The 23,193-nt window shown below is 45.8% G+C and overlaps 10 protein-coding genes across 10 annotated transcripts, besides 21 other annotated features; all 10 read right to left on the reverse strand.

Moving 5' to 3' along the window:
* Positions 1–2,291: part of a sequence feature (sequence corresponds to BAC RPCI93-28H13) that runs on past the window's edge.
* Tb927.2.4340 (hypothetical protein, conserved) lies at positions 153–1,445 on the reverse strand (the record flags this gene model as incomplete). The annotated part of the gene is made up of 1 exon (XM_946536.1): positions 153–1,445. The coding sequence occupies one exon, from the start codon at positions 1,443–1,445 to the stop codon at positions 153–155; it is 1,293 nt and encodes a 430-aa protein (XP_951629.1).
* Positions 1,682–1,707: a microsatellite.
* Positions 2,292–23,193: part of a sequence feature (sequence corresponds to BAC RPCI93-30M24) that runs on past the window's edge.
* Positions 2,369–2,400: a microsatellite.
* On the reverse strand, positions 3,257–5,140 carry Tb927.2.4370 (trypanothione synthetase, putative; the record flags this gene model as incomplete). Its single annotated transcript, XM_946537.1, has 1 exon — positions 3,257–5,140. The coding sequence occupies one exon, from the start codon at positions 5,138–5,140 to the stop codon at positions 3,257–3,259; it is 1,884 nt and encodes a 627-aa protein (XP_951630.1).
* Positions 5,529–5,552: a sequence feature (AT_rich).
* On the reverse strand, positions 5,623–6,858 carry Tb927.2.4380 (hypothetical protein, conserved; the record flags this gene model as incomplete). Its single annotated transcript, XM_946538.1, has 1 exon — positions 5,623–6,858. The coding sequence occupies one exon, from the start codon at positions 6,856–6,858 to the stop codon at positions 5,623–5,625; it is 1,236 nt and encodes a 411-aa protein (XP_951631.1).
* Tb927.2.4390 (endo/exonuclease Mre11) lies at positions 7,416–9,707 on the reverse strand (the record flags this gene model as incomplete). The annotated part of the gene is made up of 1 exon (XM_946539.1): positions 7,416–9,707. The coding sequence occupies one exon, from the start codon at positions 9,705–9,707 to the stop codon at positions 7,416–7,418; it is 2,292 nt and encodes a 763-aa protein (XP_951632.1).
* On the reverse strand, positions 10,238–13,783 carry Tb927.2.4400 (hypothetical protein, conserved; the record flags this gene model as incomplete). Its single annotated transcript, XM_946540.1, has 1 exon — positions 10,238–13,783. The coding sequence occupies one exon, from the start codon at positions 13,781–13,783 to the stop codon at positions 10,238–10,240; it is 3,546 nt and encodes a 1,181-aa protein (XP_951633.1).
* Positions 13,941–13,969: a microsatellite.
* Positions 14,292–14,313: a sequence feature (AT_rich).
* Positions 15,578–15,609: a microsatellite.
* On the reverse strand, positions 15,764–16,438 carry Tb927.2.4410 (hypothetical protein, conserved; the record flags this gene model as incomplete). The annotated part of the gene is made up of 1 exon (XM_946541.1): positions 15,764–16,438. One exon carries the CDS (start codon positions 16,436–16,438, stop codon positions 15,764–15,766), a length of 675 nt encoding a protein of 224 aa, XP_951634.1.
* Positions 17,168–17,192: a microsatellite.
* Tb927.2.4420 (hypothetical protein, conserved) lies at positions 17,226–18,359 on the reverse strand (the record flags this gene model as incomplete). Its single annotated transcript, XM_946542.1, has 1 exon — positions 17,226–18,359. The coding sequence occupies one exon, from the start codon at positions 18,357–18,359 to the stop codon at positions 17,226–17,228; it is 1,134 nt and encodes a 377-aa protein (XP_951635.1).
* Positions 18,590–18,629: a microsatellite.
* Positions 18,944–18,965: a microsatellite.
* Tb927.2.4440 (hypothetical protein) lies at positions 19,126–19,839 on the reverse strand (the record flags this gene model as incomplete). The annotated part of the gene is made up of 1 exon (XM_946543.1): positions 19,126–19,839. The coding sequence occupies one exon, from the start codon at positions 19,837–19,839 to the stop codon at positions 19,126–19,128; it is 714 nt and encodes a 237-aa protein (XP_951636.1).
* Positions 19,289–19,321: a microsatellite.
* Positions 19,392–19,418: a sequence feature (AT_rich).
* Positions 19,534–19,563: a microsatellite.
* Positions 19,735–19,764: a microsatellite.
* On the reverse strand, positions 19,862–20,263 carry Tb927.2.4445 (hypothetical protein, conserved; the record flags this gene model as incomplete). Its single annotated transcript, XM_946544.1, has 1 exon — positions 19,862–20,263. The coding sequence occupies one exon, from the start codon at positions 20,261–20,263 to the stop codon at positions 19,862–19,864; it is 402 nt and encodes a 133-aa protein (XP_951637.1).
* Positions 20,282–20,314: a sequence feature (CT-rich).
* Positions 20,434–20,457: a sequence feature (AT_rich).
* Positions 20,475–20,537: a microsatellite.
* Positions 20,829–20,854: a sequence feature (AT_rich).
* Positions 21,066–21,107: a sequence feature (GA-rich).
* Positions 21,125–21,152: a microsatellite.
* Tb927.2.4460 (hypothetical protein, conserved) lies at positions 21,189–23,159 on the reverse strand (the record flags this gene model as incomplete). The annotated part of the gene is made up of 1 exon (XM_946545.1): positions 21,189–23,159. The coding sequence occupies one exon, from the start codon at positions 23,157–23,159 to the stop codon at positions 21,189–21,191; it is 1,971 nt and encodes a 656-aa protein (XP_951638.1).

The raw sequence follows: 23,193 nt of genomic DNA on the forward strand, positions 1-23,193 counted from the left end.
AATGCATCCTCTCGGTATATACATGCTTGTGTGAATTTTACTGTGTGAACACTAACAAGTTGCAAAAACGAAAGTAAACAAACAAAAAAATGACGAAACGTGGGTAGCAAGCAAAAGTTAAAATTACTGAGCGGCTAAGTCGCGAAATGATGTCATCTTGAAAGCAGGGATCGCTCCCACTTGTTCACTTTCGTATGCTCCCCGCCATTAATAAGAGCGCCGAGTACTGTATCACTTAGATCGTTGAATGTCCTTCCGTCTCCGTCTCCCTCTTCCGAGTTTCGAGGTTGTAGGTTGGAAAACCCACTTCCTTCACTCCCGCGCCGGACATTACTTACTGAAGGAGTATGAAGCAAAGTATTATAATCAGCACCGTCATTCTTGGCGGCCCGGTATTTTTCTCCACATTTCCCATTACTTTCTCCATACGGCAATGTTGTGAGCGTAATGGACGATAAATATTCACCTTCATCGATTCCACTACATCCTTTACCACGCAGCATTTCAAGGGTTGCTTGCTCCTCAGCCGCAGCACTCGTCAGCATGCGCATCGACTCCTTCCGCCGCACAATCTTCATTAACTCGGCGTTGTGTCGTCTGGTTACGGCCACTTCTTCACGCAGTCGAACGATAGCCGAGAACACGGCTTCACAGCGCGTACGAGAATCTTCCGTTAGACCGTATTTTCCAACATCTGGAAGGCTACTTTCAGATGGCTCTTCGCTAAGAAGCAACACAAACACATCAATCAATATCTTGTCAAGAATTCCCTCTCTTCTCACAGGTGCCACCATTTTGCGGGTATCATCGTACCCTCCCTTCCTGGACTGCTTTACTGAACGTCGTTTCAAAGACAAGGACGGTGCTGTCTCATCTCTCTCTTCACCATCTTGTTCATAACTACGAATTGAAACAAACGGTGACTGTGAAGTTGCTCTGCTACTTGTTACAACGCCTTCACGATGTTTGGCCGCTGGAGATGGCACGCAACGTTCCTTCGTGTTTCCAACAACTCCTCCATGAGAAGCTGCTTTACCATTCCTACTCGTAGGCGACCGTTTGCCTCTGCTTCGAGATGGGGCCACGGGTACCGAGGTTCGCCTCGCTCCCTTAGCGATTAGATTTATTCTCTCTTCCCCATCCTCCACTCGTTTTCGTAACTTTGATATGTAACCTTCTAACTTCTGTATTCGCCCCTCGTTGCGCTTCTCGTTCTTGCGCATGATGGCTATTTCCTTCCGCAGCTCCATATTCGCAGTCGCCTCATCATTGAGCTGTCGAGCGGCTTGGTGCAACAGTTTGCGGTACATTACGACAGGTTTGTGGGTATGGCTTTCCAATTCCGCAAAAAGAGACATAATGTGAGGTGCAGTGTCCCTTTCGTGTATAGCACCGGATGACCCTCTCATCGCTTCGGAATTTCGATAAATCGTAGGATTTTGCATGTACCTATATATATATATATATGTATGTTGTGTGCCTTTCTATGGAGGCAAATGAGTGTATGCCTTGTAAAGGGAAAGAGAGAAGTGTGTAACGGACATATTGAACCCACAATCCCTCTTCGAATTTATGTCTCAAAGGCACATGATCCTCTTTTTTTTTTCATTTCTTTTTTAAAATACCGCTTTCCAATGACCAATGAAAATATTATGTGAAAGCGATGAAAGAACATCAAGCGACACACACACACACACACACACACACTTTCTCTCTCTCAACTGTTTGGCGCGACCGGGGGCTTAAACCGGGTTATCATCGTGATTTCAGAATCTGCGATGTGGCACTTGTACGGTACCATGCGCGGTATGCTAAAACCCAGTTATGTCGCTGGAATAACAACATTTTTTTTTTTAAATTGAATTGTAAAGAGGGAGCCCCCTTAGTTGGGGATCTTAAGACCGGTAATGGGTTCTTCTCTTTACTTCAATGATTCTTCCAAATTTTGTTGCATCCATGATTACCGCTATCCCCACGGAGGTGGGGTGAATTAAGCGTGGCAAAACGTACCCGAATGTTGTCTTCATTTGCAACAAATCGTTCTTCCAAAACCCACATATTTTTTTCCCTTTCAATCATCAACGTCGTCACACGCTCATCATACCGTTCGCGCCTCACTTCATTCCCTGTCGATCCCTCATCTTGTTGATTCATATACGAATCATTCACACAAAAATTTTAATGTATAAGGGGATCACTTACGTAATAATAATAATAGTGAAAAATAAAAAGTGATAGCATAACAACAAACCCCTAAAAGTAGTTTGTGATAAAGATGTGTACGATAACACTCCCCCTTTCTGTAAATTTTTTTTCCCCTTCCCCTCCCCTACACCTTTCGCAATTACTCCACAAACAGCACTGACAAAATAATAATGATAATAGTTATAATAATAATAAACACTCCTTTCATTGTTTTATTTATTTATTTCCTCCCTTTCCTTCCCTCCTCCGCCCATCGTGGAAGCGCTGCAGACGTGGATGCCTTTCGCATATGTTTTTTTTTAAAATAACTTGCAAGTAACATAATACAAACATCAATACTGATATTGGAGTGTGACTCGCTGACCCCTGCTCCCCTCCTTTACGTTTTTGTTCCCTTTCCCTGGGTTTCCTCCGTTGAGTGACCCACGCAACAGGTGTTGCGACGAAAGAAAAGAAAAAAAACAACAACAGCAAAAGGAAGAGGGAGTCATACAATACCAATTTTGGAAAAAAAACGAAAAGAATGTCGAACACATAACCACCACGATCATGCGGTAAAACGAAAGAAGGCAATTACATAGCACGAAAGTAAACGACGAGCAAGAGGAAAAAGATAAAGTAAATAAAGGGGGGACTATGGAAGTGTACGTGATGAGCACCAAAACAAAAAAAAGTAAAGGAAAGAGAGAGAGGAGGGAAAAGGCTCGGCCGGAAGCAAACATATACCAAAGGAATAAACATAAAGCACTTTAATGTCAGCACTTTGCAATCATGGTGGCCTCACTGTAGAGAGTATTACTCGGCCTGTCTGTGATTATTCATGCAGGATTGCGTAACCAAACATATTTCCCTTACCCTTCAAGCCCACGCCAACATTCAACATATGCGCGCCCTTTAATTTGCCATATCACTCCGTATTCTTTTTCATCCCCTCCTCCTCCTCCCTTGTTTCCGTTTATCTTGTTTGTTCGTTTGTTCGTTTGATTCTTCCAACCGGCACCCATCCTCCATTCCACAACAAAAAGAACGAAAACAAAACGGAAGAGTTGTGCTACATTTGAATACGTACGGGACCAAACGGAGATTCGAGCCCAGTGATAAGCTTTTTGTCCTCACGTACACCTGTACCACTGTAGGTGTCACCGAGCATCCAGCCCCCGAGAATTGCGTAGTAATCGCCTCGCTTTGGTATGCGGAAAAGTTGTTGATACACCATGTCACGGTTACTGAAGTTGCCATCAGACTCAGCTAGAACTTTGCCGTCAGGTTCAGTGACGGTCACATTCCTTCCTACACGGCCAACGATGGGCTTCTTTGCATAGCCGGTGCGGCGAAGCTCATCAGTGAGTTCATAACTTGCGGGAAGTATGGCGGGGTGGTCGGGGTGATTATTATAAATAATGGGCAATATTGCTTTGTTGCTGGGAATGAGTTTCCACATAGGCTCAAAGACACGTATGTCCCAGTTATTTCCGAGAAGAATATCACACAGGCGAACCTTATCCTTTGGCGTGGGCTTCCACTCCGCGCCACGCTGCTCTCGTGCAGCTTGATGATCAGAAATCGCCGTCTCCCACATCCACGTCTTCCACACAGCCGTCACCGGAATGCCGTCCGAATCCACAACTGCTCCCTTTTCATCGAAATGGAACTCGTCAAACATGACGCACAATTTCGCGTCAATACCAGCCTCTCGAGCCTTCTCCATCACATACAAAGCAGTATAACGTTCCTCCCCGTCATCGTCCACAAGAAAATGCACACGCCCCTTCAACCCCGTCATTTCCCACGCCCGGACGAGTGTTTGGGGCATGAATTTCCCGCTGCTTCTTGTAGCATTGTCGTCTAACCCAACGGAGTTTGCCCACTTCTCTTGGATTACAGCACATTCGAGAAGTGTCGACGCGCTGTCCGCATTGTATTCAAAGCACTTGAATTCTTGAGTGTTTTCATCAAAAACAAAGTCAAACCGCCCCGTGATGGCATGGGGCTGAGTTTTCCATGAGTGCCGGATGCGAGGCCAATACTCTTCTGGGATGCGAAATCGACGTAACTTATCGTCGCTCTCAAGCACCTGCTTTGTTGCCTCGAGAAAGAATGAATGCAGCTGCGTACCGTAACGGACGCAGTTAAGGTACAACTCCCTGTTCATCAAATAGTAACATGATTCGTACACCCCTCCTCGAGTCGCCTCCTTACCAAATGTTTTGTAGAATTCCGCTTCGGCTTCGTTTGTCAAGTCCAGCCAGTCAGTCTTTCGATTCTCTGGAGTGAAAACAACGCGACGAAGGAAAGGCTTCTCTGGTTGTTTAAAGTAAAGTGACTCATGCAACACCAATGGTTCCTTAGGATTACGGTTTGGCCTACTAGGGAATGTAACCCACCCCAGAGGAACAAAGATTCCCTCTGCTGCATGATCCTCAACAGTCCACACACCTCCTTCGTGCTTCAGCAACAACTCTGCCGAGTAGGTCCCCTTCCACTTATGAAACCGATGGTTTTGGTCCGCAATGCGCACCCATTTGTCACCCACCTCTGTGATAACCGCGACATGTCCCCATGGCGCATCCTCATTAACGGCGTAAATCAGCAACGAATCTGCCACGGGCTTCGCTGCTGTTCCGTTGGAAACTTTAACGCACGGGACGGGGGTTGCAGTGCTTGCGTCATGAACCTCTGTTAGATCAAATATGTGAGCAGCCCAATTAACGTCTGGAAGAACAAGCCCTTTGGCCTCATATAACCAACGACGAGCAAATTCTACACATTGGTATTTGAAACCGCAGAAAAGATTCCCGTCAATACTGCGCTCTCCCGAAAAAAAGCCATCATGTCCGTTGCTGTAAGCAGGTACGCCACAAGGGGTGTAGCCCTGAATCTCACCAAAGGGAACGTGAGGTTCTTCTTTAGTGTCTGCAAGTGCCGACTTCGTCATTTGTTTCAATTGCTTTTCCTGGTATTTCCTTCAGGGACTTTCAAATAGAATTCCTTTTGGCCTTTTCGTTCGGACTTTTGTGTGGGTATTTTTCTGAAGTGACAGCGAAAGAACACACACAAAAAAAAAAAGACAGCGTAACATGTATGCATATGTTTCTGCGCACACATAGCAAAATATGAAGATGCACCGGTTGTATATTAAAACAATTATACGTTAATCCGCTGTTGCACCACAAAATAACACATACGCAGAAAACTCAGCCACTCTAACAAGAACGCACGCAAAATTAGAGGTAAACAAAATAAAAATACTCCAACTGCAGTGTTTCATGCCCGACGATAAAAGAAACAACAACCACACAAATTCAAATGACGCCATGCATAGCAAAAAAAAAAATAATAATAATAAACAATCACACTCCCTTTCTCCTGAGTCAGTAATAACAAGGGCGGCCGCACCATCAACGGGACGCAACAACATCAGTTTTGATCAATGCCAGCGCGCAGTGGTGCTACTGTGTTACCATTGGGAGCTACTTCAAGTCCTTGTTGAGTTGCGGTTTCCTCCTCCCTCTTTAGCATTTCCTCCTGCTCCTTTTCTCTACCAAACACACGAAGCTCCGCCAGCACCTCCCGCTCTTCAATTGGTTTGCCATCCAGGGAATATTTTACTCCACTCATTAAACTACGGCCCTCCGTTTCTATCGCTTCCACAAGCTCCGGCCGTTTACCAATCCAACCCTCAAGAGGCAACAGAGAGCGTGGGGGCGCAAGGCCGGGATAAAGTGCCGTCCTTCCCGGATTAAGCGTAGACTCGGGGGTTTCCCATGCATCCTCCAGAAATGCCCTCTGGAACTGCTGCAGAAATGGCAAAGGCACATACACTTCTACAATAAACTTCGGATTGAGCATGAGTGTTTCCTTTGCCTCAGAGCCAATGCGATGGAAACCTTTAATTAGCGATTGCTGGTTCAGCTTCCCAATCTCATGGTAGAAGCGAGGGCCGCATGTATCACAGCAGAGAGCAGGAATACGAATAACATCGGCCCGACCGTCAGGAACCTCCGCCGCCTCGTAAAGAATATTCCGATAAGCTGAAATCATTTCCACCTGCGCCTCCTCCCGTCGGAAGCGATCGACATCAATGAACGGGTTGATGCAAATCGCCGTGTGAAATTGCGCGGAAACACCATGAGCTGCCTCTCTCACAAATGAATTACGCAGGAGAGTTGTGTCGCCATACTGGCGCAAGTGTCGTTTGTTGCTGGAAGGTAGAGAAAAGCCACTCTCCCCCAGTGCAAGTGACGAGGAGATGCCACTTCTCCGATCTGAAGGTACTTCCCCTTCGGAATTATCTGAAACCGTTGGCCAATCTTCATAGTAGAGCGGGTTGGAAGCTGGAAAGGAAATCAGTGACTCCACATCTTCAAGTAGCAATAAATCCACAACAAGTACACGTATTGTTTCTTCTGCAGCACCTCCCGAGCTCTCTCCTGGAGCAGATGGTGGAACTGGCAGCCCGTATAAATCACCCACTTGCGTTAGCGGAAGAAGATGAATGCGCTTTTCGAAGGCTAATGAAAACGCGTCTCGCCCACGAGGTTTGTTGAGGGTTGTATTTGATCGCCGTAGCCGCATGACACGGGAGTCATCCAATCCTGCATAAAACGAGCGGCGACCCAGTGAAGGACGGGTCCAAATTCCAAATCTCTTCATTCACCAACTTCACCGGCGCTTTTCTTCCCTCCCCACCCTTTCCGCGTTTTCTTTACTAGTTACCATGTTGAAGAATACAACAGAAACAAATAAGGGTGGTGGTAATGCGAAAAAAAAAAAGCAACAAAAGAAACTCCCTGGGGCGCGGCCAAAAATAACGGGTGTATACCGAATAATACGTGAAGGAAGTGTATACGTAGTGTCCACACAGTAATTAAAGGGGGAAAAAAATATTGCGAAAGTCATGAACAATGGGTGTGTCAACACACTCGATATCACCCCGATCGTCTGAAAAGAGAGATTTCCCATTACGCTGGGACGCGACAACTCAGAGCACAAAAGGGTGTAATCTATGCTCTATATGTTTTGTGCGTACTACTCAAGAATTACCCTTTCCTTCCCTATCTTTTTTTTGCGCATGCACAGATATAAATATATAGACAGTTATAAATAGATGCACAGATATCTATGTAACTGTCGAGAGGTACGTGTCTGTCCACAAAGTACAAATTAAAAAAAAAAAACACACACACACAAGACAAACCGACACTGTGATTCTAATAGTTATCTGGCATGCCAGAACTACTTGTAGAAGCACCCTTTACTCCACCCCCTACAACAGGAGGTAGTAAGAAGTTTTCATCTGGAACCGGGTCACGTGTCAGTTCAAGTGATGGAAAAAGAGGCAAACCGCTGACACCACCATCAACAGGTCGCTTCGGCTTCCGACCTCTCGCTGGTTTGGGTGCTGATGTCTCAGATTTCACAGCCTTTCCTCCACCCTTCACGGTTGAAGCATTCGGGTGTGAGTTTACCTCGTTGGTGTCGCGCTCAGTAGCAACATCAAACACATTCAGCTCATCCCGTGATCGCTTCCCACGAGTGGCGGCCCCACCAGATGCATCTGGTGGGGATAAAGAGTTACTGAAATCTGGAAAAGTAAACCCTACTTGGGAAAGCGCGTCATTAGCGCCCTCCCCGTTATTTGTGGCTCCACTTCCTCCAGCCCGCCGGGGCGCCGTGGCGGATAAAAGCCCCAATGCGGCACCATCCGCTAATTCACCCCCTACACGGGGAAAATTACCACTATCCATCGAAGCAGCTAACTCAGTGTCGGCCCGAAGCCGCTCGGTCAGTTCGTTTCCTTGAGTGGACCGCTGCAACGCCTCTTCTGCTGCGCGAGAAAGTTCCTCGTAGCGCTTGTTTGCCTCCTTCTTGTGGCGGACAACCTCCTCATAGATGCTTTCGGGTTTCAATATAGATTCCGACTCACCCCTGCGCATCGACACCCAAACCGACTTTTGGCATTTACTCAACAGTTCGCAGATGCGCTCGTCTATAGCGTCGCGCTCACCTTTCTCAGCGAAGGCATACACCGCTGCCGACACTTCGGATTCCGACAGCAACGAACATGCATCACGCGCATTAGCATTGAACACCTCGGCAACTTTGGTGCGTATGTCGGAGGTGTTAAGTCGTGGAACCGGCACTACGGGGGCCTCACCACCTGTCGCTGATGCGGAAGAAGCGACGCGAGGCACCTGCTTGGGTTTAATGGGACGGAGGAGCTCACTTGGGTTCACAACAATGTCCATATATTGTTGCCCAAAACGATTGATGTTCGGTTGAGGGAAGGTCGTGGAGTCCGGATCTGTGAAATCCACTGCCAGCCTCATAATTGGGAACTTGATGTTGGGGTGGAACTTAAGAACATCATCCGGAATGCGGCTCACCTGCTCTTCAGCCTCTTCAATCATTTGCTCCACTACACTCCGAAGGAAGTCCTCCACCGCGTCAAGGGTCCGACAGCCGGGATTATCCCTCCACAATTCAACTGTTCGCCGGACGACAGGACGAATACTGCGAAGGGGAAATCCTGTGACTCGATAGGACCCTCCTCGCACCTCCAGCACTCCGTATTTTTTGGGGTTGCACTCGTGCTCAGATAATGATGTTAGGATTGTACTACCCGGCTGAATGATGTCAAACCCCTCAGATGGAGAGGGTTCCATTTGTTGCTCATGTTCATTTCCCCAAATGACAAGATCCATCCCATGACCGGCGAGCATTGTTTCGTAAATGCCACACTTCATATTTCCACCACTGCGAACCCCTCGGTTTTGATGAAAAAGCAGAATTTTAAACCAATCTTTTCCTGGTTCAGTCTTGGGTTGCACAAAGTGCAACTTCTTCATACGAAAGCACCGATGCAATCGATCATCACGGACATTCCCAAGACCATACAAGGCGATATACGTATCACCCTTTTTCAGCAGCACAGGTTCCACAACAATATCATCCAACGAAGATGTATGCCCGAAGTAGTTCACAAGTCCAGCGGTGGACAGAATATCAATGGACGATGTACCTCCAACCGGATCATCATGGTTTCCATGTATCATAAAAATTGGCAACGCTACATTGATGTTCGGGTCCTGGAAGTTCGCCAAAGGCACTGGATGTGTTGGAAAGTTGCGCTTGGGATCACTCAACAGTGTAAAGGAAATGGGTTTGTCACCTAACACATATGACCGCAGAAGGGATGATGTGCGAGCCAGGCAACCGAGGCTCGGTTTGTTATCATGGAAGAAATCTCCAGCCAGCAGAATGGCGTCAACTTCATGTTCAAGTCGGGCTGCGCGCAGGCACTCTTCGAATGTTGTGAAACTATCATCCCCACGTCTCGAATCACGTTCCTGATATCCGAGATGATTGTCAGAAGTCACAAGGAACTTGAACGTGGAGGCCGCCAACGACGGATCTGCTTGAGTTGACGTTGGCAAGGCATGCGACTGTGTGGATGCCCTCTCGGCCATTATTATATGTAGCACTGTAACGCGACTCCCCATTTCAGAAGGGGGAAAAAATTAGTAGAAGCAAGCCGTTAAGACAGATCAAGATGAGGATAAAGGCGATGGGAAAAGTAACAAATATGGCAACTAACAAATGCCGAATGAGCCAACAACATGTGCAAGGATGCAAGCCCAACAGCATCGACAACAAAGAACAAAGAGACGCCGCACGGGGGAGGGGGATGGTAAAAACATCCCAAAAACCCACAACCAACAACAACCCAACTGAAGAAATTTACACGTAAGCACGGTACGATACTAATGTCATAAATATCTGTGAACAGCCACACATCCCTTCACCCTATCGAGGGGAAGAGCTATCAAAAAAAAAAAAAGTAAAATCCTTCAGGATATCAATAAACTGGTCGACAGTTCAACTGTAGGAGCGGCCACGGGCTACACAGCCACCAACCACAAACCCTAGCGCGGTACCCACACGCATGAGCATACAAACTAATTTACTCGATCATTTCCGAGAAAAATTGGCGCAAAGAAATGATAAACAAATGAAGTACCCACCGTAATCATCAAAGTTGCACCCATTTGGGGTATGGAGTTTTCGTTTGATAATCCCTCACGGAGTCCTTCACCGACTTCACCTTACCCGTCTTCTTGTCCGTCTCCCACATATGGGCAGGAAGTAAACCTACAGTATTGCGATGCATGGCCACCTCAGGCCTGTTGAATTGCGGCATTGGATGATGTGAACGCACTTCCCAATATGTCCGAATCTTCTGCGCCTGCTTCCAAGGTGTAACACCATCAACGTACTGAAGTAAGTCACGGACTTCATTCTCAAAATGACGGATGTAACCGTGCGGAGAAGCCTTATAACGCCAGTAGCGATTTAAAGAGAAGAAGTAACTGGTGCCGATATTATCTTGACGAATCTGCTCAGCTATGAGAGGCTGATCAGCTTCCTGTATGGCAATCCACTCCCAAGGGGTATAGCGGGGTATGTAACCCATGCGGATATAATCCCGCCGATGAGAAATGCTTAATGGACGATAGTTGTCGGCACGAGCAGAGTCATATCGTGTCCATTTGTCGATCTCCGTAATTTGCTTCGTTGTGCGGTACTTGTCAGCAACAGTGTCAGCGTTCCGTTTCGGTTCGTACTTGTCAAGGAAGTGCTCCGTATTACTTGTTTTCTCATTAAAGGGATCGGTAACGTCGACATAGCGCCGCATGGCCGCTGGATTGTACCGCCGCGACTCGTCACCAACAGTACGCTCGGGACCATGGTAACGTCTCTGCCAGATCATCACATCTGAAATGGGAACCTCCATTATAGTGCCATCGCATTGAAACGCCACCTTTACGAGCCGTGGCTCAGGGTTAAAGAAGGGCTGATGGTGGTACTGAATAATCACCGCACGTTGTGGGCCACCAGCTATGCGTTGCTCAGCTGAACTACTAAAAATGGGACGCCGGGCGCGCACTGGGAGCCCCTCCCGTAAGCCATCAGCATGCGTAGCGGGTGACCAGCCTTCCTGTCCGGAGGCGGTTTGTTCCTCCCATATCGAGTCCTGCGTTTCCACGTAGTTGCCGCGGTTGTAAGCGTAGTTGGCGATGCCATAGTTGAGAGCGTGGTTGAGATTACGTGGGAAAGCTTCCAGTTCACAGCGATCAAAGTCCTCACTGGTCATATCAATTTTTTCTCCCGAATCCAGCTGCACGGTGAGGGGTACGACACGTCTCTCGGAATTCGGGAGCAAGTTATACACCATCCCATCCACCTTAATAGTGGCGTTGGTTTTCATACGCACAGCCTCTATTTCCTGCTCATATGCTTTGGTCGATACAGTTAGCACTGCCCCTGTTTCTGTGTGTGAAAGGTCCACAACTGACGTTTCAAGCCCATGAGAAACAACGTGTCCGTACTGCTGGTGATCTGTCAACCAGCGACGCCGTTTCATAGCTCTTTCCCACTCACCCAACTGGCGGGAGGTTTGCTCCTTCACATGCTGCTCATACATGGCGCGTTCCTCTGCAGAAAAGTGGCGGAGTACCTCTTGTGGCTGCTCGTGTGGAACAACCGGTTCCGGCGCCCTCCCAACAACGTGGTTCATAAAACCCCGCCCCACGCGGTTTTGATATGACTCAAGGAGAAGCAGTCGATTCAAGTACCGGCCGCTCAACACATGCTCGCGTGTATCTGCAGTACCCATCTCGTCGGCTAGATGGTAGAGATGAAGGTTCACCGAAGCCGAACCTCCCAACACGGCGTTTACCACGGTAGGCGACGGCAGCATGTACACGCCGAACCAACTGCGCAGCGTCTCGACGCTCACTTTCATCTCGTCATCATTTACGTGCATCTCGCGCTCATCAAAGGGCGTCCGTTCACAGATTTCGTCCAACCTGTGTCGTCGTGTATCACGTTCCTGCGCAGTCTCATTAGCAACAGGTTCTAGCCCGTGGAGTAGGGCAAGCCTCCGTCGCTGCTGATGATGTTGCCGATAACGAGTAAACAATTCCCACTCAAGAAACTCAGGCCGTTGCTTCATGAGCGAAAACCCCTCGACATCGCGGTACATGCGATTTAGACGCAGCGCTCGAAAGTTGGGAAATGGCTTAAAGTAGTCAAGCGGCCTTTCACCACGTGCGTTACGATGACGGAAGACAAATTCGTCAACGATCTGTTGAATAGGAACACCATAATGGATAGTGTTACGCTCTGTTAGATCCTGTTCCCCCTTCGATAGCCGGTCCTCACGACGCATGATGTCAAATTTGTTTTGAAGAAGATGCCCTACGCCATTTTCAGTGCTCCGCCGTATGTAGGGGTTCCAATGCTCATCGGCAGGCGTCTTCCTATAAGCATTCTGCTGAAATAGCATAGCGTCCACAATTCTCTCATCGTTTATATGCTTCTTTAGAGTACGTTGATCCGGGCCGCCGTCCTGCACCAACGCCCCATGGCGTCCGAGACCAAACCGTTGCGCCCGCTCCTCCTCCCGCTGTTGCTCTGCTGTTGTACGTGAAGCCCGCATGGTGTTAATGATTTGTTCGGTTAGTTGCTCTCCTATGGCAGGTCGGTCCACCACTGTGTTACGCGCATAGACCTTCTGGGCAACAGCGTCAACTAAAGGCGTGGCTGTAGCGGATGAACCACGCAACGTACGCTGAGCTTCCTCCATTGAAGATGGAACCACGTTGGGGGGAAGTTGCTGAGCGCCGTAAGGTGTACCTTTCTGCTGTGCAAGGAACCTGTCCATATCATAACCTTGAAAAGGGATGCGGACTGTGCGCTGCAGGATAGTGAAATCATGTTTTTCCTTCTCTCGTAGACCGTGGGTAATGAGGAGATTTTCTGCGGTGAAACTGTCGTTAAGAATCCTATCCTTGGTACGTTGCGCCTCGTCAAGTGCATCACGGTCCACCCCCGTTGTTAAGGGAAGCGGAGAATGTTGTTCTGCTATGGAGTAACGATCCGCCACTGCCTGCTGTTTGAGTGCGCTGCGGCTCGTGCCACCACTGTTATAAAGTTGTTGAATTGGATGAACACTTTCGCTCTCGTGTACGGTGTTGGCAACCTGGTATTCAGCAGCACGGCTACGAAGCAACTCCTCTCGTTCCTGTGCTGATGCTAGGCTCCGGAGGGAGGCACGGTGTTGAGTAAATTCTTCCCTCATGCGGTCCACGTCGTGATCCAACCAAACACGTCGGTGTGCAGCTTCTTCATATTCATACGGGCTCTGAATATGGGGATACGCCACCGCACCACCGTTGGCGAAATTCCTTGGGGCATACTGCGGGCTGTAACCGCGAGTTACATCTCGGTAATAATCCTTATGAGCCTGTCCACCGAGTGGGTCCACCTCCCCGAAAAGCTCTCGTTGCATATGGGATGCCCAATCACCGGAAGAAGCGGGATTTTCCCCTGCAGTTGCACCGGGAGATGCGGTGGCATCACCATTCGCATTTTCAGAGCGCCTGACCGAAGAGAAATTAGAGGGTTTGGAATCACGAATGAATGTGTGAAGTCCCGACTGGTACCGCGCCGCACTGAAGGTCGCCCGTATATTCGGTGCAAGTCGTGCGCCATCGCATACTCGTCTCCGAATCATCTCTCGGACCCGTCAGTAACAGTTATGGTTCGCAACCTCTTGAATATTTCTTCCTCTTGTTTTCCTTTTTCCTTCCCTCCACAATCCTGCCGCTACTTATTTAGCTGTCGACTCCACCAATGCGTTAAACTGCCGTACACAAAAATAAAGGCACACGATAATAATAATAATAATAACAATAATAATGGAAATCCTCCTTCTTACCGCTATCCTTCTTCCAAATGCACGAATACCTCCTTCCCCCGTTTTGTACGAGCACAAGTGAGCGCAATTGCGTTTCTGAGCCGGTTACTACCTTTTCTCTACTTGAACTGCTTCTTTTAACCTGTTGAACCCACTCGTTTTTGACTGCGAAGGGTTGCCCCAGACCTTTTGTCCTTTTTTTTAAAAAAACCCTTTCGGGTGTCTAATGTTTCTTTTAAAGTGTCAAGAAAAAAGTCAAAGTACGGCCCAGTCAGCACAAACTCACCACCATCTGCAACCGCGTCATTAACAAAAGGAAAAGAAGATTATTTATTTTTTTTTTTTTAGAAGGAGGAGAAGAATACATCTCGTACATGTTACCAAAAATGATGCATAAATGGAGACGTGGTTTCAGTTTCGAACATAGAAGCAAGTGCATTTGCTCACAAGTTCAAATGACACACGGCAGTGAAGAGCAGGAGAGTAGAGAACAAATCCTTTTGTTTTATTTTTGTTGAAAAGAGTTTATCACAATTAAATAAAAAAAGACAAAAGGAAAATTGAGAAGGGAGGGATGGAGGGGAGGTGGAGGAAAAAAAAAAACAGTAAAGAAAGGTGTACAGAGAGAGAACAGTGAGAAAAAGAGAATATATGGTTCTGAAAATATACACAACTAATAGCTGTGTTCCTTTTCCCCCTCTTCCTCTTCCCTCATTCTATCCATTCCACCCACTTATTCTAACTTCAGCAACTCTTCCTCCTCATCCTCATCATCACCCTCTCTCGCATTCCACATTCCTTTTTCATTTGTTTCGCCTCCTAAAAGAAAAATGTCCCGATACCTTCCGCTACAGACACATATGCATGTATAAATAAATATACGTCTTCACGACAAAAATGGTAGAGTCAAATAGCAAAGCAAAAACGCAATGCGTTGCAAGTGTGTGCGATACGAGAGGAGAGGGAAAAAACAAAAAAAAACACAGCCGAAAAGATAGGACAAATATATCAAAAATATATGCACAATAGGGTGCGAAGTCCCCCTTCCCTAACACTTCACACACGGGAAAAATGAGGATCCGTATTTCCTTCCCTCTTAGGTATTTGTCCACTCATATATCCGTATAAATATATAAATATCCTTCGATATATGTGTCCTTTTTGTTAAGTCCGGTTACGTTCCTTTTTTTTTTCTCCATCTCTCTCTCTCTTCATCCCCGTGCCCATTCCGCCGATTCTCCACCACATATTCCCTTCTCGTTGACACGCACCTCATTTGTTTCCTCCACCAATAAGCAAACCAATGCTTTCACTACGCAACAACGCCACATTTGTTTCGCCGTTTATTTGCAGGGGAGAATGACCGCATTCCTACACTCCAAAATCCTTCGAACGTCTACAATGGCGCTCCCAATGCCTTAAAGCCTAACGAATATTAACATATGCATACGTAAGTAAACACCCGCACATATCTTTTCAAGTATCACAATGTCCTTCAAACAAGCAAATAAAAAAGCAAGTGAAGGAAAGGCGCAACCAACAATTGGGTAAGAGGAGAATCTCCAAATGCGCCCCTCTCTCTCCCTTCCCCCGCCACACACACACACACAAATATATATATATATATATATATATATATATATCATTTACTGTTACGCCCCACTCACCCGCTTACATGCATTTCTTGCCACTCACATGCAGAATTATTCTGCAATATCATCTGATTCTCAACCCCCAACACAATCTCTCTTTTTTTTTCCCCCTCTCTCTTTTCGTCATCACTGTCCCCCCCCCCTTCTATACACGGCCAACGGCTTGAGAAACCATGTATTGTGTAATTTTCTTTTTGGCGTCCTGGCTACACTTCAGGAAACCAACCATATTAGATCCTGCAAGCACGGCGCCAAACAGAGCCATCGGAAGTCGTGACAGGGACATTAAGTTAAATAAGACAAGCAGCAACCATATAGCAACATAACCGACAGTCGTGGCCCAAAAGAACCACTTGTCAAAGGGATGAACGCATTGCTCAACATCGGGGGAACTTTCAAATACCCATTTGGAGGTGCCGTCCTCATGCACTTCATTCCACCAGCGAAGTGACACAAGGAGGCGACCACTGACATTTTTGGTCGTCCAGAAATCCGCCGCCACGAACAGAATCGTAATGACAAATATCAAAATGGGGTTAGAGCTGAAGATACCACCCAGAATGAATGTAAGTAGTGCAACTATCTTGAAAAAGATATGAAAAAATGCTGCAATTGGGTGCACTCCCTTGTAAACAGAGTCATTGACAGGTACCTGTTGCACTGGTTGCTGCATCCCTTGCGGTGGCACTTGCTGTTGAGAGCCCATGGGACTGTATTGCACGTAATTACTTGATCCAAGTTGCGGCATGAATGGATCCTGCTGGCTTGGGTTATTTGACGGATACGGTTTACCAGCTTGAGGCTGCGAAGGCTCAAGCATAACGACTCCACGTGCCTCTTTTACCTAATGGTAGGCCTGAGAAACTGTTTTGCTGAACTCCTCTGTGATTGTACTTCTATATGATGCAAGAGAAACGCTGCTTACAATATACACAAGGAAGAGTTTCCTCAGCGACCTTTCCTCTTCTCCTCGTTTCAACTCTTCTAAATAAGTGTCGTGCAATGAAAGGCACAGTTATTTGACACTCAAGCAGGAACCCTCTATTATGAAGAATTAAGGATATGACATTTTCATTAAATGCCGAGAGATTATGGGGGAATAAAAAAAAAAGAGGAGAAAAGGGTGTACACAACACAGTAGTGATAGCAGCAGTGGGCAAGATTCCCAATGCGAAAGGGTGAAAAATCATCGTCACAAAGCGACTCGGTACCCAAATAGACGTGCTGATGAAGTGAAATTAATAATATTTGTATTTCGACCAGCAGTTATTCGAAAACTATAATACAACAGGTATGTGAGCAACCACCGAAAGAAATAAGAAAAAAAAAACAACAAACACAACTAATTAAACGAACACACATATCACACCAACACAACCATGTTACCTCCTTCTCAAGCTCTGAATGTCCTTCACTACCACTAACCACAAAAAAAAATGGTCAGTAGAGGCATCGTAATCACACGTCACATTGGGTAACACAAGTAATCTCACATAAATTCAGCATCCCGCGCATATGTTGCTGTTCCTACACAAATATGAGCCATTTCTGTTGTTGTTGTTATTGTTGTTGTTTCTTCGTGGTCGTTAGTTGAAGCACAACTTCGCTCATGTGGTTAGTGGTAGTGAAGGACATTCAGACTGCTGCTTCTCCTGCTGGTTTATTTCCTCTTCTTCTTCTTCTACCATCATGACTTCACACCCATCTACACTCTCTTCATCACTACCGCATGTTGCGCCTTCGACGCTACGCCACTCCTTATGGTCTCGACCAAATAAAACCACAGAAAATGCGTTAGAGTCCAAGCCCTCTAACGCAGCCTGAAGTGTACTGTCGATGCAAACGTCGCCAATAAATACAGGTCCATCGCATATAGGGCAATTCCACGAATTGCTTTGAAGAGATGCGCTAAGGTACGTCAGGAGGTCGAAGCAAGTTAAATGTGAGCAGTGGTTACCCCGACCCGCAATTTTCATTCGACCGTAACTAAGTGGACAGCGAAGGGTGACAACCGCCTCACCGTCCTGAACGCCGTTGTCGCCTGCGGTCCCATTTGGAAGGTTGGGCGCATCAGCGCTTTTACGACCATTCCTTCCGCCACTATTATGTGTATTATCGGCCTTATCGTCTACCCATCCACTATCCACATCGATATCTGAATCCCCTGCGGCACTCTCAGCAGCACTTGCCGATGAAGAAGCCGAATCCCATTCATTTGCTTTGGCTGGTGTGGAAAGCGGTTCACGAAGAAGGCGAGCGATGGTGCGGTCAATTATTACTTCAGGTTCTATTACATTACACCATGCGAGGAGGAATGTTGCGGTCCATTTACCGCGTCTCACGACAAGAATTTTAAGCTCTGCCTCAGCTGCGATACCGCCATCAGGACCCTTCGGAAGGAATGAAGAAAGTGGCATCCCCGCCAGTGTGCGGTGACTGGCACTTCGTGATGGGCATCGTGGGAATTCTGAAGTAATGAAGCGGTCATTCACCATGACGGTGAATTCCTGCTGATTTGTCTGAGGCCACCCAATCGGTTGCGCAGGATCCCCAAGCTTACAAGGAAATAATACCAAATCCACTCGGTCACTAAAACTTGCTACGTTCCGTGCGGAAGACGGCGGTACGCCAACTTTTTGCAGAACTATGCCATCACTGCCACCACTACTCGAAAGATCGAAACGCCTGACAAGGGAAAGTATGGGAAAACAAGGAGATTGCACGGAAATGGGTGGAAGCATTTCACCACACCACTTACGTTACTTTTCAAACTTCTTACTGGATTCGACTCCCAGCCAGTTCTCGTTGGAAGTTTCAGTCTGTACAACTATTTATTTATTTATTTTTTCCTTTACTTTTTTTTCCGTTGGTGTGTTTTTTTCCGCACCACCCGCCTGCACCGCAGTAAACTAGAGGACAACACGCCTTGATAGGTTAAAGTTATTATTACCAAGAAAGGAAGGATAAGAAAAAATAAATAAATAAAAGAAACAAATAAACAAATGAACAAAAGAACCGAGGAACTGAAACATCCAACCAAATAGAGTGACAAACCATGTGTTAGAGAGTAAAGTGGGACCCATCAAGGAAGGGACAGTAGTGAAGTGTAAATGAATGTTGTTACATACGCCCTCATATGGCAACCCTGCCAAAGAAAAAAAAAAGAAACAAAGAGAAAAACGACCTGAAACGGAGCCTGGACCAAAGAAAAAACAAATAAATAAATAAATAGGTACACACTATTCCTTTGGTAGCCGAACTATAACCCATAATCCGAAAGAATTGGAAACTGTGATGAAATGTGAGACGTGTCGAAAAGGAGGTAAAACAAACAAACAAACAAACAACGCGTCCCCACCCTCCAAAAAAAAAAAAGACCACACTCACCAAACGGCCGACTTGTGCATGTATCTTCTATTACTGCTGCACTTAACCTGAACTTATGTTCCATCTCAAACCTTTTTCACAACGCTTCTCCGCTCCGCACCATCTCCCAGTCTTTTTCATTCAGACTTTTTTTTTTCTCTCTCTTCCCCCTCTTCCCCCCTCCTCCCCTTCACAACCCTTCAAACATCCGCTTAAAGTTCCGACCAACCAAAACACAAACACACCTGCTCCACCCATCATCACCATCTGATCACACACAAACGTGTATTCAACGATAAGGAAGAAACAATCAAACAAACAAACAAGAAAATAAACACTCGGGGAGGTAGAATCTTTTTCAATGGGGAAGTTCAAAAAAGGTCTTTGACTGCTCCACACAATAACGCTTATTTTAAAATATATAAAAAAAAAAACTTCGCTCACCGCACCCTGACAGCCATAGAGAAGTAAGGCGGAAACACAAAACGTACTTCTGCTTGCTTTTTCATACGCCAGTGGAGTTAGTGGGTAGAAAAGTGTTGAGGAAAAAAAGAAAAGTAAAGTAAAGTAAAGAAAAGTGTGAGGAGTATTAATGGAGGGATAATGAAGAAAGAAATGAATGAAGCGCAATACCAACGCAAACCCCACTCCAGAAATATATAATGGAGGAGCTGTCATATGCAAATCATTTACACCAGCAACATATGACAACACCACAGCAATTGCCTCTTGACACGCCCCACCACCGAAATGTATATATATATATATATATGCATATATGTTCCCCCTACACACACATACACATACACAGCAAAAAAAAAAAAGGCACATCACTATCACTTTCTCATCGTACATGCTGAAACATTCAAACCAAGCACTAGCGGCGCTGTTCCTGCCTTCCACGCTGCCTTTGTATGAGTCCCACCATTCCGCAGTACAAAACCTCAAGTGCCTCCTGTTCGCAATCGCCTCCGGCATAACGGCATTTCTCCAACTTTCTTCTTTCTTCTCGACATGTGGAAACTTCAGTAGCCGCCTTGAAGACCATCTTCTGTTTTTTTTCGTCCTCCAAACATCGGCGTGCAACTTCGCGGTACGGCTCACATTTTTTCATTCCGCGTCTGTGGATGCTTTGATCCACCCAACTACCATCACTTGCTTGTGGTACAAAGTTTTGAACGCAAGCATCAATGTCATTCACTTCACCGGAACAAAACCGATCTGTCATCAATTTTGTCAGTAAAATTTGAAGGTTTTCATTGGTAGCCTCAGTCGACATTCTCAGGGGAATTCGTCTTTCTTTTTTTTTTCCTTTTTCTTCTTCTTCTTCCTTTGCCAAAGTAAATTATTACCCTTATATGCTCCTTAATTTATATTTTAAAATCTTCTTTTTTTTTCGGCTGTTGTTATTTCTTCAAGTAAGTTTCCACAAACCTGCTCCCTCGACAGTATTTAAAAAAAATAAAATAAAAACTGCCATTACGTTAAGTATATATATATACATATAATGAATAAATAAATAAATAAAAGACGAAACGAGTAAGTCACTAAGTGTTAATTCATGCAGTGAGAACAAATATTGTTGGACTTATATGTTTAAATGATATCAGTCCTGCAAAACAGACGCACACACACACAAAAAAAAAAAGTGCATATAAAAGTTTTTGTGCAAGTTTGCACACCGCCACTTTGATGTTTTTATTTCTTCTTATTTTGTTGTTGTTGTTGGTGCTGCTATTTGCTTTGGAGCTTAGTTGGCAGCATTTGTGCACTTTATTGCTTACATTTTTTTTTACTTTGTTTTGTATCGCCCCCCCCCCCTGTGAATTCGTCTGTCCCCCATCTTTTTTTTAATTTAAAAAAAAATTAAGTAACGATAATATAATAACAAATAGAAAGTTTATGTTTATTGTAGTTGCTCTTCTACCACTGCGAATGGGCAAATCAACAACTTACTGCTCACGACTTCGGGAGTCTGCGACGTGTTAAAGTCACAACAGCAGTTTACCTCCACCCCCTCCCCCCCTTTTTTTTTCTTTTTTAGAGAATGTCGCGAAGAGCGAACACACAACAACAAAATTAAAAATAAAAGAAAGCAGGAAAGAAAAAAAAACAAAGAAAGACCAACATAACTACACATTATATATATATATATATATATATATATACAACATATTTTTTTTTACACCACTGAAATGCTTCCCTTACATGATGGAGTAAAGTTCTTCAGCAGTTATTAGGCTCTCCCTTTTCTCCACTTCACCTTGCATCTCCCGCTGCTTCACAGGATCGCAAGCTAAAAGGGCATTTGAAATGGCAAGTTGCATTTCTTTCGTTACGTTATTGAACCCCCGCAACTCATTGACAAAAGTCCTCCAAAGTTCAATTTCGTCGGTGCTGCGTGGTGTGCCTTTTTGTTTTCTCTGCGCCTGCAGCTTAGAAAGAAGTTCCCAGTCGTGTGAAATATCGAGAGGTGCAAGAAACCTCTCAGAATCAAGTAGCAGAGATGCAAAGGAATTCCAGTCCCGCTGCTGCTCCAATGCACGAAAAGCCGCCGTAAAAACAGATGAAGTAAATGTAATTAATTGCCCCTCTTTACCTTGAAGACGGCGGAATACATCTAATGACCGTTCCCACTCACCATCACGCAGAAGCGATTCCATAAGTGCAGCGCTGGTTTCTGCAGTTTCCTTTACACCATAATGTTTCCACTGATTAGAAAAGAGATCCAACGCGTGATGCCAGTCACTACTAGCGAGATATGCATTCCAAATGCGTGTATCATGCATATGCCGCTCCCCGTGTTTAGTGCACGTGGGGTTCGTAATGATATCCACAACCATCTGAACCTCCTTTAATGAGCCACCTAAACGACGTATGGCACGTAATAACTCAGCCCAGGCTAAAGAAGGCAAATATGTTCGCGCCTGTCCTTGAGGTTGAAAACATTGAACGAGTTTTACAGCATCAACCCACGTTGCTTTGGTTTGTGAGCCACCACGCGCGGCATTCGTATCATCGCTTGGGTGTAAGACGCTGAAAACTGGGGCAGCAGCAACTGGAAGAAGCGGTTCCCGCGATGCCTTCACAAGTTTTTCAATTGCTTTATATGGCGGATGTGTGTGGGTGCTGTTAAAGCAACGACCACACATACTTCCACCACAACCAGAGCGAATAGATTCACATAATACAGCTACAAGAAACGATACTGCTTCCCTTCTCTTTTCATGGTTCTGCTGTATCCAATGTCGCTCAAAATAAGGCAAAACAGACTTATTGTACAACTGTAACGCCACTGCCCAATCCCTCTCTCCTGCGGTTTGAAGCACAACACCCATAAGTTTCAGAATGGCATCACGCTCCTTCAGACAAGCGGATTCTACACACGAGGCGAACGTACGGTTAAAAGTCTTTATTCTTCTATTTGACCACGTCTCTCCAGTATTTCCTTGGGGCCCATCTCCGCCAGCATATTTCAACAGTTGTTGCACACATGCCAATGTCATGGGGAGGTTACGACGAAGTGATGGTGTGGAAAAAGCTGGCGGTGTTGTGGCTCCTCGCATAATACAATGAAAGTTACGATCCATGAAGTTACATGCGCGTTCAACCTCAGTTGTTCCATCACGCCAGGATCCAAACACAACAGGGGTGTTAGCGCCGGCAGTTGAAGAGAAGCAACTCAAACTGTGCCTTCCTTCATTACGAATAATAGGAGAAGGATTAGAGGATTCAATTGTGGTCAAAAGAGACTTTTCTCTTGTTGACAACTCTTGCAACCGCTGCTCACGAGCAAGTCGTGCACTTTGTGCCTGCACAAATGCATCAATATATTGGGCTTTGCTGTATGGGTAGGGCTCAGCAAACCTCTTGCGCTTTTGCAAAATGCTCCTGTTCCTCCTGTTAATCTCTTTTGCTTTTTTTTTCATGTCATCGAGGCTAAACTCGGTACGGATCTGTCGCAGTAAGAATGCACCGCGTCGCTGTAGCGCCATATCATTTCCACTAATCCAATGTTGCAGTGAGTAAGTGTAGAAATCGTGTTTGTGTTGACGCGGTAATAAAAAAAAATAACGATTGCGTACCTCAAGCAAGTTCCTAATATAAACCTCATGTGTTGCCAGCGGTAAGAAGAGAAGGAAAAAAGGGGGCAAAATTAGTGGAGAAGGCCACATATTCAACTTCCCGGCCGCGTGGACAGTATTTATT

This window comes from Trypanosoma brucei, chromosome 2, assembly GCF_000002445.2.
Source record: "Trypanosoma brucei brucei TREU927 chromosome 2, complete sequence".
In the NCBI taxonomy this organism is placed as follows: domain Eukaryota; phylum Euglenozoa; class Kinetoplastea; order Trypanosomatida; family Trypanosomatidae; genus Trypanosoma; species Trypanosoma brucei.